The following is a 19,123-nucleotide window of genomic DNA, read 5'->3' on the forward strand; positions in this document are numbered from 1 at the left end:
AAATGGCAATAAACCGATAAATATCCATACAAAGAGTAATCCTGATTTCCAAATAATTTCATTCTCTTTCTCGTGTCTCAAAATACTAAGTGAAAGCATATTTTATATCTTATCTGTAGCTCGAGTCCTGAAGAAAATACCGCTGTGACATTATGCGTTGCGACATGTGACATTATGCGTTGACAATTTGCTGCGACATTATGCGTTGCGACATGTGACATTATGCGTAAAGCCCCTTTCACAATTGGCGCCATACAGACTACAACGGCTTGCGACTCGAAATTTTTCCCGTTGTACGACTCGTTGTAGCCGTTGTACCACTTATTGTACGATCCAGATGCGACAAAATGGTCGCATCTCGGTCGGGAAAAAAAACCGTGCTGCTGCGATATTTTGAGCGACTGACGCGATGAAAAATAATTGCACGACAGGCAGTACGAGTGTTGTGCGACTTTGCACGCACTCGTAAGACCCCGAACGAGTGTTGCACGAGTATTTTCATGTCGTACGATGATGCATCCTGTCGTACGAGTCCGTTGTACCACCCTAAGACTATTGGAAGACCTGTCTTGCCCCCTTTGCAACGTTGTACGATTTTTTTTCACCCCCAATATAAGCTCGAGAACTCCTGAGCTTTCATCCCAAATGTCTGGACCATCCATACTGTAAACATGGCTGCTGCTCGACCAATAGCTCCTGGGAGGCTCTTGCATTTGCTAAGTCTGAGAAGGCAAATCCAAAACGTTCAAGACAGACATGTCATATTGATGGCCTTACTCATCCGTAGACGTCAAAGACATGCAAGGCAAAGAAGAAGGTGGTGGGTCAAACCCTGGATTGAGAGACGTGTGCTGTTTGGACAGTATGATAATCTGATGACGGAGTTGCAGAGAGAATGTCAGGGTGACTTCCTGAACTACATGAGGATGCCACCAGAAACGTTCCTTGAACTGTTGCAGCGCATCACTCCGAGGATAGAGAAGTCCTATCGCTACCGGCAGCCACTGGATCCTGGGCTCAAACTGGCCATCACCTTGAGATATCTTGCGACCGGCAACAGCTACAAAACCCTGCAGTATGCCTTCCGTGTTGCCCATAATACCATCTCTCTGTTTATACCAGAGGTGTGCCAGGCCATCATCAGTGAATACCAAGATGAAGTATTTTCCTGTCCAACTACCCCAGATGAATGGAGAGAAGTGGCCCGGACTTACGCTGACAGATGGAACTTTCATCATGTCTGCGGAGCCTTGGACGGAAAACACGTGGCCATCAGAAATCCACCAGGCTCTGGTACGATCTACTACAACTACAAGGGTTTCTACAGCCTCATCCTCTTGGCCCTAGTTGATGGCAATTACAAGTTCCTCTGGGCTGACGTTGGTAATCCCGGTTCATCATCGGATGCCCAGGTCTTCAACCACAGCCCGCTGAGACGTGGACTGGAGAATGGTACTCTTGGCCTGCCAGATCCAGAGCCCCTGCCAGATGATGACCGAGACACTCCTTACTTCTTAATTGGGGACGACGCCTTCCCTCTCAGGACATGGATGCAGAAGCCGTACTCCAACCGTGAGCAGACCGACGAGGAGAGAACCTTCAACTACCGTCTCTTGAGGGCTCGCCGTGTGGTGGAGAACAGCTTTGGCATCCTTGCCCATCGCTGGAGATGCTTGTTGAGTACCCTACAGCTTGATCCAGAAAAAGCCAGGACAGTCATTATGGCCTGCATGTGCCTCCACAACCTAATGAGAGATCGTTTTCCTGGGCTTCAGAACATTGACGTTGACCATGAAGATGAGTTGGGCAACCACATCCCTGGGGCATGGAGAAACGCAGCAGTTCTGCAGGATGTTGAACGAGTTGGCGGAGGCTACCAGGCAAACAAAGAGGGCAAGAAGCTGAGAACTTACCTGAAGCACTACTACAACAGTCCAGTTGGAAGCCTGCCCTGGCAACAACACATGATATAGACTGCCACTTGGCGCACTACTTGGGATAAAGCACAGACTCTGCCATAAAAATGGCATGTAAACTTCGATCATGATTTTGTGGAATGAATCATTTCAAAGTAGAAATGAATGACCATGTCAACAGTTATTTTAAACATACATTACTTTTACATCGAAAGGTAGTTTGAAATTTAAAAAGTTAACTCTCCTTAATAACATGTGTTTGAAATAAAATAATGAAGGAGAACATGTTTGAAAAAATGTGATTTATGAGAATAAAAAAGATGTACAGATATAACATATTTTCTTTTGTCATTAATCATGTTGTTTTAAACATGATATATATTTTTCAAAGACATTTTATTAACGATAATTAATTTTATTGACCATGTTAATGTTTAAAATAAAGTTTGAAATAAATGTTCCAAAATGGGTCAGTTGTAAATTAAATTGAGAGAGTTCATCAAGTAACAATAACAATCCAAACAAAAGTTCACTGTTCATTTTCTTTATTTGACAAGTCTGACAAGTTCAAATGGATGATGATTGATGTGACGGCGCTGTTGCTGCCTCCTTGATTTAGTGGAATGAATCATTTCAAAGAAGAAATGACTGATCATGTCAACATTTATTTTAAACATACATTACTTTTACATCGAAAGGTAGTTTGAAATTTAAAAAGTTAACTCTCCTTAATAACATGTGTTTGAAATAAAATAATGAAGGAGAACATGTTTGAAAAAAATGTGATTTATGAGAATAAAAAAGATGTACAGATATAACATATTTTCTTTTGTCATTAATCATGTTGTTTGAAACATGATATATATTTTTCAAAGACATTTTATTAACGATAATTAATTTTATTGACCATGTTAATGTTTAAAAAAAAGTTTAAAATAAATGTTCCAAAATGGGTCAGTTGTAAATTAAATTGCGAGAGTTCATCAAGTAACAATAACAATCCAAACAAAAGTTCACTGTTCATTTTCTTTATTTGACATATCTGACAAGTTCAAATGGATGATGATTGATGTGACGGCGCTGTTGCTGCCTCCTTGATTTAGTGGAATGAATCATTTCAAAGAAGAAATGAATGATCATGTCAACATTTATTTTAAACAAAAATTTCTTTGACAATGAAATGTTTGAAATAATAAAAGTTGATTCTCCTTTAATAGCATGTAGCAATGAAGAAAGTCGCATCGCGTGTCGTATTTATAGGCCAACACCTCGCGCGACAGGTCGTGCGGTGTGTCGCACAATGGGTCGTAGCCTTGTACGATCGGTTGTAGTAGTCGTACAACGGGTCGCTAGGTCGCGCGACATATGGCGCTACAAAACGCATATGTCGTGCGACTTGGTCGCATCATCGTTCAACCGTTGCAGCCGTTGTACGACTGTTGCACCCGGAAACATGAAAATAATCGCACGATTACGTCTCACGACTGTTGTATCCTGGTGCAGTGGTCGTTCACCTCTCGTACGATTTTATATATTGCTTGCGACTCAAAGACAACACTTCTACAACAGGACGGAAAAAATATTTTCGAAAAAAAAAATTATCGCACGAGTGAGGCGCCAATTGTGAAAGGGGCTTTAGGTTAAAAACTACGACATTATGCGTTGACTGCGACATTATGCGTCGGACGCTCTTGGCATACATTATGCGTTACTAAAACCGATGAGGAATTATCGATCAAAGTAAAAGAAAAAAGCTGAGAAACTCTCTCATCACAGAAAAAAGAACAGTGACTTTCAATATTGTGTCATTTTGCAGCTTTTGAATTTTGGCCTTGCCCCTTATTTCAAGGCACTGCACCTCCATGCATAGGCGGCGGAAGCGGGGGGGACAGGGGGGACGTGTCCCCCCCTAAATTTGAGGAGGGGGGACGGTCCCCCCCTAAATTTGTTGTTGATGACCTTTTTTTTTTTTTTTTTTTTTTTTTTTGCTTGTCAATTTATTTTCCTACGTCCCCCCTAAAATTTTTGGGTTGAGAACCTTTTTTTTTTTTGCTTGTTAAAAAAATTTTGTTTGTCCCCTCCTAAAATTTTTGGCTTCCGCCGCCAATGCCTCCATGTGAACCATAATCATATCATGTAGGGTATCATTTTAAAGAAAATTAAATGTTCTATTTATTGATATTAATTGCACATATATATTTACTAAAACGAAGGAGGAATCGTCGATCAAACTCAGATTTCCAAACTTTTTTGAGGAGTTTATTTATATCTTAATACATAGAGTAGAATTCGCTGTGCAAAATACTGAAAATTTCATCAAAATCAGATTACAAATAATAAAGTTATTGAAGTTTAAAGTTTAGCAATATTTTGTGAAAACAGTCGTCATGAATATTCATTTGGTCGGCTGATGATGTCACATCTCCACTTTTCGTTTTCTTATGCTATTACATAAATCATATATATTTTTTCATTATTTCATACTTGTGTGAATAATATGTCTCCCTAAAAGTGAAATAAGTTGCAACAATAAATATCTAATGCACTAACTCAGTTGCAATTAAATTTTTCTAGTTCTTGGAGGAAAAAAATCGAATATAAACCTAATTTCATATGATAAAATACAAAAGAACAAGTGGGGATGTGACATCATCAGCCCACCTAATGAATATTCATGACGACGATTTTCACAAAATATTGCTTAACTCTGAAATTCAAAACTTTGATATCCGATTTTGATGAAATTGCATAACCAACCCTTCAATTTGTTATTGGTCGCTAGTTGTGCACAGCCCATGCAATCGAGGCATCTCCGTCATCGACGGAGAGAGACGTGTACGGGTACCGGTACAGGTACATGGATATCGCCTCCCGCCACGCGGGCGGGAGTTCCCTGGGTTAATGGATATCGAAGTGCTTGTGCATGTAGGATTTGGGATGGAGTCACACGGCCAAGACTTGAAAGCCTCTCCTGGTGTTATTATACATCAAGATATACAGAAGGAAAGAGACCTTGCAGCATTCCATAAAGATGAAGTCACTCTTTTCTTGTTTGATGGGTTAAAGGCTCTGGAGAGGAAAAGATATATCGGTAAGTTACGGTTAGCCTTAGGCTCGACTTTACGTTAATTAAGGCTTAACCCAGGCCAGGCCCGCCCAGCCCCAGGGCTTCGGGCCGCGAAGGCGAAGCTGGAGCTCCCTGCCTGGGTAATTAGCTCGGACTAGTCTTGATACTTGATAGTAGGGCAGAGAGATAGGGTTCCCATGCACTCTATCGATATTTTTTTTAACCTACAATTTTGTAATCCCTAAGATGTCCAGTGAATCTTGTCTTGTCTTTCCGTTGATGCCCACAATCAAAGTGTTGATTATTATTATGGCAAAGTTTGATGGGTTTGAATGAATTTTGATGTATACAGGTATAGTGAGTGATTGTATTACCGAACGCGCGCATCATATGCGTCAGAAAATAATCAAGTACGCTCAAACCTTTGCAACTTCCTTCCAAAGGGAACTTAAATAGAAAAATGATGAAAAATTATCAAAAACACAATTTGGAAGTCTTTATATCCTAAAAACAATAAATTATGGTCAAAATAGCTCATCAGTGACTTTGTTGTTTTCCCAACTTTCCCCATAGAAAACACACGTTCGGTAATACGATACCTTTTCAAGTGACCAATATATTTCACTTGCGAAGAGGGGTCCGATTGGAAGCTGATGTCGTAAAAATGAAAAACAATTTCGGAAAACTTTCTGCATGTTTATATTTTGTAGGTATTTGTGTATTAATGGTAAAAGTTTGGTGAATTTTATTGGAATAATGTGTTTGATATGATCAAATTCATGAAAAGTGTTCGGTAATACGATCCACTACCATACCCAAAACGAAATATTGTCCCATGGCATGCAGGGAAATGAAATATGGGACAATCGACAAAAAAAGATAAAAACAAGGCTAGAAAGACTTGTGAAAAAATTGGAAAGAGTTCCATGTGCACCCCCACTAAAAATAATGAAAGATTGTTGAGACTTTTGGTCATTCACTTCAGATTTTTCTATCATATTTTTACTGTTGCTTACCTTAGTTGGGACTCAAACTCACCTCGTTTTATCTGCAGTCAAGACGTTTCCCGCTATGCTAGCGAGAAGCGCTGATACCGAAAGGGGTATTTTAACAATTATCAGCTGATAGTTCGACTAGTCTTGTGGAGCGTTGTGGCCCAGTGGATTAGTCTTCGGACTTTGAAACAGGGTCGTGGGTTCGAATCCCAGCCATGGCGTAATTTCCTTCAGCAAGAAATTCATCCACATTGTGCTGCACTCGACCCAGGTGAGGTAAATGGGTACCTGGCAGGAATTTATTCCTTTAAATGCCACATCACGCTGTAAAAGGCTGCGAGGCTAAAGCCAGGGTAATAATATCCAATTAAGCGCATAGGGACGCATTTGGCAGTGATATGCGCTATATACAGGGCTTGACACTAGCGGCGGTCTGACGGTCCCAGACCAGTAAAAATCGCTGTCGGGCAGGTAGATTTTCAGAAATAGGAAGATTTACTGGTCCGACATGACCAGTAAAAAATATCATTGTCGGGCCAGTAATTTTTCCAAAAATAGCAAGATTTTAAGGGTCCGACATGACCAGTAATAAAAAAGACTGTTGGGCCAATAACCTTTCTAGAAATGGTCAAATTCACTGCAAACCATTCCCCCGATAAATTCTGTCATTCACACACAGAATACACACAGAATGAATTGCACGTAATTGCTACTAGAGCAGATACAGTGTACATTATGTAGCAAGCTAGCCACACAACTCACGTGGTAAATTCTTTACTGGCTGAGCGAACGAAGCTTGGCTAAACTCTGGCAGAAATCTCTCACAGAACTGTCAAAATTCGCGGTTCATACTCATGAAAGGCTCTTATAATGTCCATATTTCCTAAAAATTCGAGTAACTCTGTCATTTGTAAGCAGTAAAAGGATAAATTTTCACTTCTGTTTGGTTCAAACAGATCGGGTTTCGGGTGATATCGTCTGAATACAAGTTAGCCCCACATATGCATTTATGTGTGTGTTGATACACTTGGTTTCTGACTTTCTTTCGTAGCTATTTTAATTGAGCCAAAAAAAAATTGATAAATTATTTATGATGATAGTTTTAGCTTTCTTCCTCTGTTTTCTTCCTATGTTTCTTTCCTTCTTTCTTTTCAATCTTTCTTTGTTTCTTCCCTAATTATTTTTGTTACTGTCTTTTTTATTTTCCCTTTTTTTCTTTAATTCGTTCTTTCATTCTTTCTATCCATTTGAAAAATATTTTTCTTTATTTCTTTTTTTCTCTCTTTCTTTCTTTCTTTCTTTCTTTCTTTCTTTCTTTCTTTCTTTCTTTCTTTCTTTCTTTTTTTCTTTCTTTCTTTCTTTCTTTCTTTCTTTCTTTCTTCCTTCCTTCCTTCCTTCCTTCCTTCCTTTCTTTTTGATATTTTTCTTTCTTTAATTCTTGAGTCCATCCATATATTCATCTCTTCCTTTCTTTCCTTCCTTTTACCCTTTTCTTTCCTTCATTCTTTGTTACTTTCTTTGTTTCTTTCTTCCTTCCACTCATCATTTATTTACCCTTTTTTTATTTCTTTTCTTTGTCTCTCAGTCTTTCTTTTTTTCTTCCTTTCATCTATTCTTTTACTTTTTCTTTTTTTATATTGCTTGCGTCTTCCTTCCTTTATTTATTTCTCTCCTTCTATCTATCATTTTACCTTTCCTTCATATCTTCCTTAATTCCTTTCTTCCTTCTTTCAATCCTTCCTCTCTTTCTTTCTTTTGTCCTTCTTTCCATCTCTCCTTTAACCCTTTCTTTTTTTATTGCTTCTTTCTTTCCTTTACTACTTTCTGGATTTGTTCTTTCTTTCTGTATTGCTTGCGTCATTTCTTGCCTTCATTTCTTTTTTTCTTTTCTTCCTTTCTTTCTTTCTTATTTTTGTTCCTTTATTCTTTCTTTTCCTCCCCTTCCTTCCTTCCTTCCTTCCTTTCTCTTATTCTTTCTTTTCCTTCCTTCCTTCCTTCTTTTCTTTCTTTCTTTCTTTTTTCTTTTCTTCCTTTCTTATTTTTGTTCCTTCTTTATTCCTTCATTCCTTTCCTTTAGTTCTTTCTTTTTTCCTTCCTTCACATCTATCCTTTCTTTACCTTTTCTTTTTTTTTTTACTTCCTTCATTCCTTCCTTTTTTATTCGTTCTTTATTTTCCTCCCTTTCCTTCCTTCCTTCCATTCTCTTATTCTTTCTTTTCCTTTCTTCCTTCCTTCCTTCCTTTCTTTCTTTCTTTCTTTCTTTCTTTCTTTCCTTCTTCGTTTCTGTCTTGCTTTCTTTCTGTCCTTCATTCCTTCATTTCATGGGGGGGGGGGTAACGAAAGGCTAGACAAATAAACTTGCGCCTTTTTAAAATCTTTTATTTATTTTTTGGGACCAGTAGATTTTAGGTTCGGACCAGTAAAAATTTGAAAAACTGGGTATCTACTGGTCCGACATGAATAGGTTGGACCAGTAGAAAAAACGGGTTAGTGTGGAGCCCTGCTATATAAATTATAAGCATGTTGGTATTATTAGTTTGACTCACTGACCCTTTACTGACTAAATAAACCAATGTCTATGTACAATTACATGCACTAGATCCTGCTCGAAATTTGACGGAATAAAGCCACATTTTGGTATGTATTTCCACTTCCCCATCATATATGTGAACTATATTAGGGATATATATATAATTCTGAACCTTCTCCATGTTTTTATTTTAAATTTTAGTGGGGGTGCATACCCGGTGGGGTCACTCAATATGACTAGGGGACCGCATGACCGTTACCAAAATCGCGGGAAAAGGGGTCAATTTCATGGAGTGTCCGCGGACAGAACACTCCTCGAAGTAGTGAAAATAGGGGTGCTGACCGTCCTCGATCTGATGGAAATAGGGGTCAGGAAAAAGGGGAGAACGCATGGGAAGTAAAATTCGTCGCCGAGTCACCAGCCGCAGAGGGCGCGCTCATCATGCTCTGTATCTTTATGTGGACAACTCTACATTTATTTTTACAAAGAATTCTACTTTTCTTATTTTTCAAGAAAAATAAAGTTCTTTTTTATTATTGTATCAGTATGACTTAAGGACTGAGCACTCTGACGTCTGTGTTGCAATTTCCTTAAAGTGTATTGGCCTAAATGCCCTGTCCTTGAAATATGGTAAATAGGGGTAAGTTTGCGAAATAGGCAAAAGTGTCCTTACAATCTTATAATTAGGGGTGTTTTAAGGTACCATTTTACCGCAATTTTGTCCTTGTTTTGCGTGAAAATAGGGGGGTAAATTTCACAAAATGTCCTTGAAATTGACTGCAACAGGGGGTTACTTGCATTTGTGGTAACGGTCATATGCGTCCCCCTCTGCGGGTGAGTGACCCCACCGGGGGTGTGTTGCACCCACAAATGTAATAACGCCCACAAATGTAATAACGCCCACAAATGTAATAACACTTTACCCACAAATGTAATAACGCCCACAAATGTAATAACACTTTACCCACAAATGTAATAATTTTTGATCGCCCACAAATGTAATAATGACTTTACCCACAAATGTAATAAATTTGAAGGGATTTTTGGCGAATCCGTTCTAAACTAAAATCCTATAGTAATGTGTTCATATAGCACAAAAGTGCAAAGTCTTTTTTTCAGACCTGGTTAATAAAACATCAAAGTACAAGTCCAAAGTCTTTCTTCCAGACCCGGTTGTTTCAAAAAGTCTTTTTTCCAGACCCGGTTGTTTAAAAAAATATAATAAAAATCCAAAGTCTTTTTTTCCAGACCCGGTTGTTTAAAAAATTGTGATATAAGTCCAAAGTCTTTTTCCCAGACCCGGTTGTTTCAAGAATTTTAATAAGTCCAAAGTCTTTTTCCTGACCCAGTTATTACAGAATTTATAATATAAGTCCAAACTAAGATACGATAATGATATTCCTGTGAAAAAAAATTGGGAATCGAGCTTAGTCTTTTCTCCAGACCCAGTTAATTAAAACTGGTGGAATTAATGTCTTTGTTGTTGTTTCAACTTATACGGTGTATATTGTGAATATATGCACTAAGAGTAAATTGAGAATCAAGCGTAGTCTTTTCTCCAGACCCGGTTACCTGTTATTTAAACATTATGAATAACAGTTTAAAAACAGTATAAAGACCCCATAATCTTATTAATGCTGGATATAGCGTAGTCTTTCAGCCCGACCATTTTTTCTTAAAAAAACGCTAATAGTAAGAATTAAAAAAAAATCAAAGTCAGACCAAACAAACCTTCAACCTAAGAACCTGTTTTAAAGAGGTTTAGAGTGTTGTCTTTATTCCAGACCTAAAACAGTTACGAAAAAAATCTTCAAACATAAGACCTTATATTCTTATTCTCGTGGAATAACACGAGTTTTAAAACGCACTCTTTCCTCCAGACCCGGCTATTAAAAAAAAGTAACTGAAAAACTTCGAATCTAAGACCAAATTTCCAAAGTTTCACCCAGTAAAAATATGTCTTTTTTTAAATAATACTACTACCGCTACAAAACATTGTAATAACGCGTGGGTAAAGCAAACATCCTTTCTCCAGACTTGGTTACTATTTGAAAAATAAAATAGTTTTTACAAATATTCTAAAACGAATACCCAATAATCTAATTACTGTGGAACAACATGAAGACCGATTGTCGAAGATCGACTTTCCTCCAGACAAAATTTCAGGAATAAAAAATCAATAAAACTCAACCCCCAACAACGAATCTAAGAACCAACAATCCTCCAAATTAAGACCATGCATGTAGAAAAGCACATGTTTAGAGCGTTGTCTTTATTCCAGACCCGGTGATTTGAAAATGATTTAAACAATCCTAAAAACAAAAGACTCATATTCTTATTCTTGTGGAATAACACGAGTATTATGCTTAGTCTTTCGTCTGGACCCGATTATTTAAAAGATAAAGAAATATTGAAAAAAATGACAGCTGAGACCAATCTTCAAAATTAAACCCACTTAAAATGCTTGGGTTTAGAGTGTTGTCTTTACCCCTCACCGACGTATATTATAACTTTTGAAACGACCGGGTCTGAAAAAAAGACTTTGGACTTGCATTATAATTTTTGAATTAACCTGGTCTGGAAAAAAGACTTTGGACGTATATTATAATTTTGAAACAACCGGGTCTTGTAAAAAGACTTTGGACGTATATTATAATTTTGAAAAACCGGGTCTGGAAAAAGACTTGGACTTGTACTGTAATATTTCATTAACCGGGTCTGAAAAAAGACTGAACTTTTTGCTATATGAGCGCATTAATATAGGATATTAGTTTAGAACGAATTCGCCAAAAATCATTTCAAATTTATTACATTTGTAGGTAAAGTCATTATTAAATTTGTGGGTAAAGTGCATTATTACATTTGTGGGTAAAGTGTTATTACATTTGTGGGCGTTATTACATTTGTGGGTAAAGTGTTATTACATTTGTGGGCGATCAAAAATTATTACATTTGTGGGTAAAGTGTTATTACATTTGTGGGCGTTATTACATTTGTGGGCGATTATTACATTTGTGGGTGTAACAGGGTGCATATGGAACTCTTACAAAAAATAATAAAGTATTGTTAGGGAGGGTTAACGGAAGAATGAAAGAGAGAAAGAAAAGAGATGAATGGAGAAGAAAGAAAAAGAAGGAAGGGGAAAATGAAGGAAAAAATAAGAATGAATAAAACAAAGTTAGAATAAAAGAAGGATGAAAGGAAAAATGAAAGAGAGAAAAGGTTTCCGTCATTCTTTGAAATCAATATAGTAAGAAAGAAAAGAAAGGAAGTGAAGATGAATAAAAGTGTGAAAGACAAAATAAAGGAGAGAAAAAAAGTAAGAAAGAAGAGGATGAAAGAAAAATGAAGAGAAAGAAATGTTTCCTTCATTCTTTAAAAGAAAGAAAGAAACAAAGACAGAATAAAAACAGGAAGGAGGGAAGGAAGAAAGGGAGGGAAAGAAAGAATAAGGGAAAGGAATAATAAGGAAAAGTAAATAAAAAATGAAAGAAAGGAGGAAAGAAAAGGGGGGGGAAATGAAGGGAGGAGAGAATGAAAAAAAATAATAGTAGAAGAGAAAGAACAAGGAGAGGAAGGGAGAAGGAAGCAAAAAAATAGTTTTAGAAAAGAATGAAGGAAATAAAAAAGGAAATTCAATAAAGAAGGCAGGTAAGAGAAAGAAGGAAAGAAAGACAAATAAACAGAGAGAGGGAAAGAAAAGATCAATAAAGTAGGAATACAGATAGGTGGAACCAAAAAAAGGGCAAGCAGGAAGGGTAGAAGGATGAAGAAAGAAGGATAGAAAAGAAAGAAAGAGGAAAAAAGTCCAAACTTCAATCAAACAAAAACAATCCAATCATCTAACAAAAATAATAATGATATTTGTTGTTTTTAAAACATATTTTCCAGATTAAAAAAATTAAAATGTTTTAGAAATGAATAAAATTTCAAAGCAAAACATTGTCAACTTAAAGGTCAAGTCCACCCCAACAAAAACTTGATTTGAATAAAAAGAGAAAAATTCAACAAGCATAACACTGAAAATTTCATCAAAATCGGATGTAAAATAAGATAGTTATGACATTTCAAAGTTTCGCTTATTTTCAACAAAATAGTCATATGAACGAGCCAGTTACATCCAAATGAGAGAGTTGATGACATCACTCACTATTTCTTTTGTATTTTATTATATGAAATATGAAATATTGTTATTTTCTCGTCATTGTCATGTGAAATGAAGTTTCATTCCTCCCTGAACATGTGGAATTCCATTATTTGAACATTTTGTGCTTTAGGCAAGGTCCTAATCGTCAAATTCGTAAAAATTGAAATATTGTATAATTCAAACAATAAAAAACAAAAGAAATAGTGAGTGAGTGACATCATCGACTCTCTCATTTGGATGTAACTGGCTCGTTCATATAACTATTTTGTTGAAAATAAGCGAAACTTTGAAATGTCATGACTTTCTTATTTTACATCCGATTTTGATGAAACTTTCAGCATTGTGCTTGTCTGATTTTTCTCTATTGATTCAAATCAACATTTTTCTGAGGTGGACTTGACCTTTAACAATTAGATGAAACATCGCGGCATCATACACTACAAGACTCAAAAGGAAAGCTGAACTAGTTGTGAATGCTTAGTAACTTCTTCCTCCGATTACGTTTCCAAATCAGTAATAGGAGAATCCTTAATATAATTAAACACATTTCCTGGCAATTTTGTGATTATTTTGATGGAAAAACTGTTTATCATGTCATTGTTTGCACTATTGAGAATCTGCTCAGATCCTAAATGCCTAGCTGTCTCTGCTGCGTCATCTGCTGGTTATTTGACGAAAATTCTTCACTTTTGAATATATCAACTACATTTTGTTCAATATTCTGAAAACGGGACAAATAGGTGTCCCAGGAAGGGTTTGCCGGGACGCCAGGACAAACGAGCAAAATACGGGACATCTGGTTGGGTCACCCTGGTCCCATGCCATGGCGCACTCGACCAAAAAAGTGGTCGGGGTATGCTGCGGCCGAGACAAAAAACGGGGGCCTTGGAGCGGGCTTATTGTAAAAAGGAGGGTCCTCGGAACGGGCTTCGGAACTACAATAATGTGAAAACGGGGGTCCTTGGAACGGATCGCCAGCGTGTGAGTAGGGGCGTATGCACCCCTATGGAACGGGCATGCGTGCATGATGCCGCTAGCGCCGCCTCCGCTGGATGTGCTCGCGCAGAGACGATGGTCGGACAGCGCTCGACGGCGGCCTTTCACCAAAATTGCAGTAGATCAATGTGACCGGAACGGCGTAACGAAAAATATGCAAAGCTTTGGAGCGGATTTCTTTCTTCTTTTTTCTTGATAAGAACAAAATGCTATGCCTTGGAGCGGCTTTCTTTGTTTTTTTTTTCTCAACAAGACAAAAATGCTATGCCTTGGAACAGAAATTTTGGTGTAAAAATGGGGGTCCCCTCCGCGGCACATACCCACTATGCCTTATATACTCAGTGCCCCCCCCCCCGGGTATATATTCATGTGGATTTGGATTTTTGTACATAGATTCCGACACAAACATTCATTTGCCACAAAATTAGTGTCATATGAAAGATGAATAAATTTTCAAAAAGTTGATACTATTCATGAATGATGAAAAAGTAATTCGGCTTAGATTTTATTAAGAAGAATGCAATTTTGATATTTTTTCCAAAAAATTGAAAATTTGCAAGTACATGATTTACCATAAATCTAAATAAAATTGCCTCAAATTTCTAGAAAACTTTTCTGATATACAACTATTAAGTAAATGAAATTCCAAATTGATATCATTTTTAGTCACAAACTTATAATGTCTCAAACTTGAAAATTCAATTTTCAGAAATCAGAAATTTTTTACCGCATATCAGAGACTTGGATATTCTAATGCATATTGTCACATTTTCAACCGAGAAAATGGAAATAGGCTTTAATAAAATGCAAAATTATCTACTATTTTGTTGGTAGATTTTACTACAATCCCTTTATTCTTCAATTTAAAGTTGATTGATATAGTTTTTGAAAGAATTAAGGCTTTTTGGAAAAATATTGCACATGCACTGTTATTGATCAGATTCATTATAAATATTAAGCCTGAGTCATATCGATTATTTTGAAAACCGGTGTTCGACAGCTCTAATTCGATCGAACATCGATGCATCGAATATTGAAGGCGGGGAAAATTTAGTCTTTTGTTTTTGCATCGATGCGATGCGCTTTGCATATGCACTACGCACTGACATTATGCGCTGGCGTTGGCCGGGTGAGCGTTGCACAAGCAGATGACAGCAAAGTTCGTTTGTATTTTCCATGATCACAAAACACACAAAAAAAGGCCGGGAACCAAAGCAGAATTCTTCCCAAAATATCTTTAACAATGATATTTGCAGATGACAACATATAAGTTTAAAATGAAAAAATAAAGACATGAATCACGCAGAGTCGATCCGAATGATTTTTGGTCAACTATCATTCGCAGTCCATTCACCAGCCACGTCCGCAGTTCCGTACACTCACTCTCCCGAAACGACAGGCGTGCTTGACGTCAGCGCCAGCAAACAAGTGCAATCAACGGAGAGCGCTGTAACTTGCCTGAGATTGTGTAGTTGGATCCAAAATGAGCTCCAAATAAATTTATGGGAATAAATACGTAATTTTCTCTGGATGGTCATTTGAATTGCTATTCAATGCTGATATAACGATTGTGAGGAAAGATTGTGGAATATGAGTTATGACGATGTTCAAGAATTAATCCTGATAATGACAATCCAGTTTTTTAGACGCAATTGAGCATGCGATCAAAATAAATACGAATGTTTCGAATCGAGCCCTAAATTCATCTAAATTATTACGATTTAACAAGATTTTATGGTCATACTAAGAATATTGACGATGTCAGCAAAGTATGTTATGTTCATATGGAAAAATTAACACTGGCCGGATTATTTCTATTGTTATTCCATCTCTGGACATCTCCAAGCTCCGAGAAAATAAGCACAATGCGCATGCGTGTTCGATGACGTATGACATATTTTCCCATTCATGAAATCAGAGCCCAAAGTTGGGCACAAACTAGCTTCAAATTGATGGGAAAAAAAATCAAACGCAATTTTCTCTGTTTTGTCATGTAAAATGTTATTATATGGTGATATTACGAACTTGAACAGAGTTTTTGCATGTAGACAATGTTCGAGAATCAATCCTGATGTGATGATTTTTTTTTTTAGACGAGTGCACTAGTGCACTAGTCATGAGATGTCCGCCATTGAAAATTGAAACGAAATACAAACGTTTCACATCAAGCTCTAAATTCATATTAATGATTATCATCATATGCAAATTATTGTTAAATATTACGATTAAATAATGTTCTATGGTCATGATATTAATATTGTTCATGAAAGCAAGATTTATTTTACGTTGATCGCGTCAATTTCCGGCCATTTTCTGGTTTGATTAAAGAACAGTACTGCGCATGCACGATCGATGGCCATGACTTCCATTCATGAATTCATCGTGCATAAATTATCTCGGCACGAGCAGACGAGTAAGACTCGAACTATGATCGAAATAAACTTCAAATTAATGGTGAATAGCATCATAATTACTCAATCGGTTTCATTTTGGGGGCAATAGAAATCAAGTAAGTAGTAGTAAAGTTGGACATTACTGATATTTTGATGATTGATTGTGTAAACCAAACGAATCGGCCGGCCGACGTATTTTATTTTTTTTTTCGATGCACCGATTTTGCAAAATCTGCACCGGTGTTCGATGACATCGATCGAACACCGATTTTAAAATCGATTCGACTCAGGCTTAATAAATATCAGTAATAAATGCACAATCTCAACATTCGATATAAAAGAGAATGTATCAACGAAAATATTGGTAGGCTTCATGCCACCATAAGTATCTTCATTTGCTTCAGATAGAAAGAAAATATGCTGAATGTATTAAGACATTTTGCACTAAATTGAGGCCAAAAAGCAACCTCAGTGTGGCAGTCACACCCATGAAAATGATCGCAAAGTGATTAATGGTATGTCATTCAAATTTAGCTTTGATCAGCCTCTCCCATCGATCGTGTTGGTGTGACAGTATAGAATGTGCATGGTAATAGAAATGTATCTGATTCAGAAGGATGCAAATACGAAAAAGGTGTTTCTGTTACATTATAAAGAATTTTATTTAATGAAGTCTCTTGGAAACAGTTATAAGATACACTTGCACTGCAGGTAATAGAGATGAAGTTCTGACACATTAAACTCAAAGAAATATGTCGAAGCTACCCCCACTTTATCTTTATTTTGATCCTATGGCCTGTATTCCTAAATCAGGTTTATTTTCGAACACAAATAGTGTCATATGAAAGATACTTAAATTTTCTACAAGTTGATATTATTCTTAAGGTGATGTAAAGGTAATTCGGCTGAGATCTTAAAGGTAAATGCCAGTTTTGGTAACGATATCAAAATGAGTTCGTACAGAATCCATTGAAATGACCAGCAAAATGTCTGTATTTAAAATAAGAAATATGTGCCAAAGGATTCTGGAAGAAATTGTGTACATGTAATTGCTGAGAAATTAGCAAATAAGCACAGGATTCAGGTCAAGCGTCGCACACAACATTCAAAGCAGTAATAATACACTGTCCCACGTGCGCTTATCTGTGTTTCAAGCCATCTTGGATTCTGAAGAAAAACTCTTATTAACAGAACTTTTCAATTTCGACATCATAGGAAAACAAATTACAAATGTTTTGAGGGTATTCTGAGTATGAGAAATTAATCAAGGGGGTTGTCTTTATTCTTTACGATTTAGATTAAACAATTATGATACATTAAAGTGCCAAAAATGACAAAACCCTCTTTCTGTTGACCAATGTAAAGAAGGGGAAGGTCTTTTTGGAACATTGAGATGTATATGGTTGTGTTATTAATCTATTTACTATTTTCAAAAGTAGAAAATGTGGTGATGAATCAGAACCACAGAAAAGGTCTCCTGTAAATTGCATTTTACAACTTGCAACAATTAACTGATCAATATCATGTCAAGATGTAAGGTTTATGGTTCTTAGGTAGGACTTAGCCAAACTTTGACAGACAGGCAGTCAATCTTAGAAGTCATTGGCAGGCTCATGTGCTAGATTTGGGCGATCTATTTTCAGAGCTAAAACTTTGTGCCAATGTGTTCTTGAAAGATATATTCCTGATCCAGAAGTTGTAAACTTTGGACTGGAAAAGCATGTTTGCTTGCTGCAAAATTCAGGAGAATTTTTTTTTGCATTGAGAAAAAATACCCAAGGAATTTTCTTGGTTGCTATCCGGGCAACCATGATGGCAGTTTTGTTGGCCAACGTCACCTGGGCAACCTCTAATTTTGAGCTCTGCTTTGGAGTGGGGATGGTGGATGGAATTTCCCTCACGTGTGATCTGTTCCTTCTCAAGATTCCTCCGTTTGGCATTGATACTTCATAAGACCTGGGTTGCTCACAGACTTTGGATGCTTTAGCTGGTATCCAAGTGTGGTATCTTGGATGTACAGCGCGTCCCCCAAAAAATGTCCCTCTGATATGCGGCTTAATAACTTCCAAAAATAAAAATTATTCTCAATGAAATGTATGGATATAGGAAGCCCATCTCATGTTCTAACTATTATAAAAAATTCATTGGTTTCGCTTCAGTGGTTTCGAATACACAGCCTATTAAACAGTAGGTGGTTTCAGACCGCCTCGAAGTTCGCCAGTTCCAGGTATTCTCTGATCGGGAAATTTACCCCGATCAGAAAATACCAGGTATTTTGGTAATGTGAAAGCAAACTACGCGTAATATCCCCGAAAGAAAATACCCGCTAAATAGTAGGTACTTGGCGAAATTACGAGAACTTTCGTGGGGATTTTTCCAAGGTCGCAGGTATTTTGGCGATGTGAAAGCAAATTACGGGAACTTTTATCTCAGCGTGTCGTTGGGCGCGGCGGCGTGGGTGGCTGCTGGGCTAGTGATTTTGAATCTCCCGCCTTGCCTGCTTATCAGACCACACTGCGCATGCTCGTAACTTCGGGAACTTATCCCGAAGGATGTGTTTCGGGGCGGTGTGAATGCAGGAATAATTATCGGGTATTTTCTAGCCTTAAAAAGTTCTCGTAATTTAACGGGGATTCTTGTGATCGAGGCGGTTTGAAACCACCTAGTGGTGCTTTTCAGCCCATTCCAAGTTTGTATGCATGCAACACTGCTTTGTGTTCTGCACTTTCTTGCATATCGACCCCCTTTGACCATTCTGACCAAGGAGATATCACCTCTATCTCCTTGTTCTGACCAAGGAATTCCCTGATCTGACCAAGGAAATTTCCATGATCTAACCAGGCTCATCAAATCACAACCTTGAGCATGTTCAGAAGGGCAAAAACAGTATTAGACAGTTCATTTCATGTTTGATAAACGGGAGATGCACAATGATTGAGACAACGGGTCATGTCTGTTTCATACATAATTCCAATAATACACCATTTTTGTTTTCATTACTTTTTTTAGTTAATTAGCTACTGAGGTCAAGTTCAATAATTCAGTGAAACTTTTTAAAAGAAAAAAAATCAAAATTTTC

The 19,123-nt window shown here is 37.2% G+C and overlaps 2 protein-coding genes across 2 annotated transcripts in view; both read left to right on the forward strand.

Moving 5' to 3' along the window:
* The first annotated feature begins 261 nt into the window (after positions 1 to 261).
* On the forward strand, positions 262 to 2,721 carry LOC121410279 (putative nuclease HARBI1). The gene has a single exon (XM_041602261.1). The coding sequence runs from the start codon at positions 672 to 674 to the stop codon at positions 1,971 to 1,973; it is 1,302 nt and encodes a 433-aa protein (XP_041458195.1). The 5' UTR covers positions 262 to 671; the 3' UTR covers positions 1,974 to 2,721.
* Positions 2,722 to 4,774: 2,053 nt separating this feature from the next.
* LOC121410280 (peroxisomal acyl-coenzyme A oxidase 1-like) overlaps positions 4,775 to 19,123 on the forward strand; it is a 44,911-nt gene continuing 30,562 nt past the window's right edge. Inside the window, exon 1 of the mRNA XM_041602262.1 lies at positions 4,775 to 5,007. Coding sequence (XP_041458196.1) covers positions 4,818 to 5,007 — 190 coding nt within the window. The 5' untranslated portion in view covers positions 4,775 to 4,817. The remainder of the gene's footprint in view (positions 5,008 to 19,123) is intronic.

Source organism: Lytechinus variegatus, chromosome 3 (assembly GCF_018143015.1).
Source record: "Lytechinus variegatus isolate NC3 chromosome 3, Lvar_3.0, whole genome shotgun sequence".
Classification (NCBI taxonomy): domain Eukaryota; kingdom Metazoa; phylum Echinodermata; class Echinoidea; order Temnopleuroida; family Toxopneustidae; genus Lytechinus; species Lytechinus variegatus.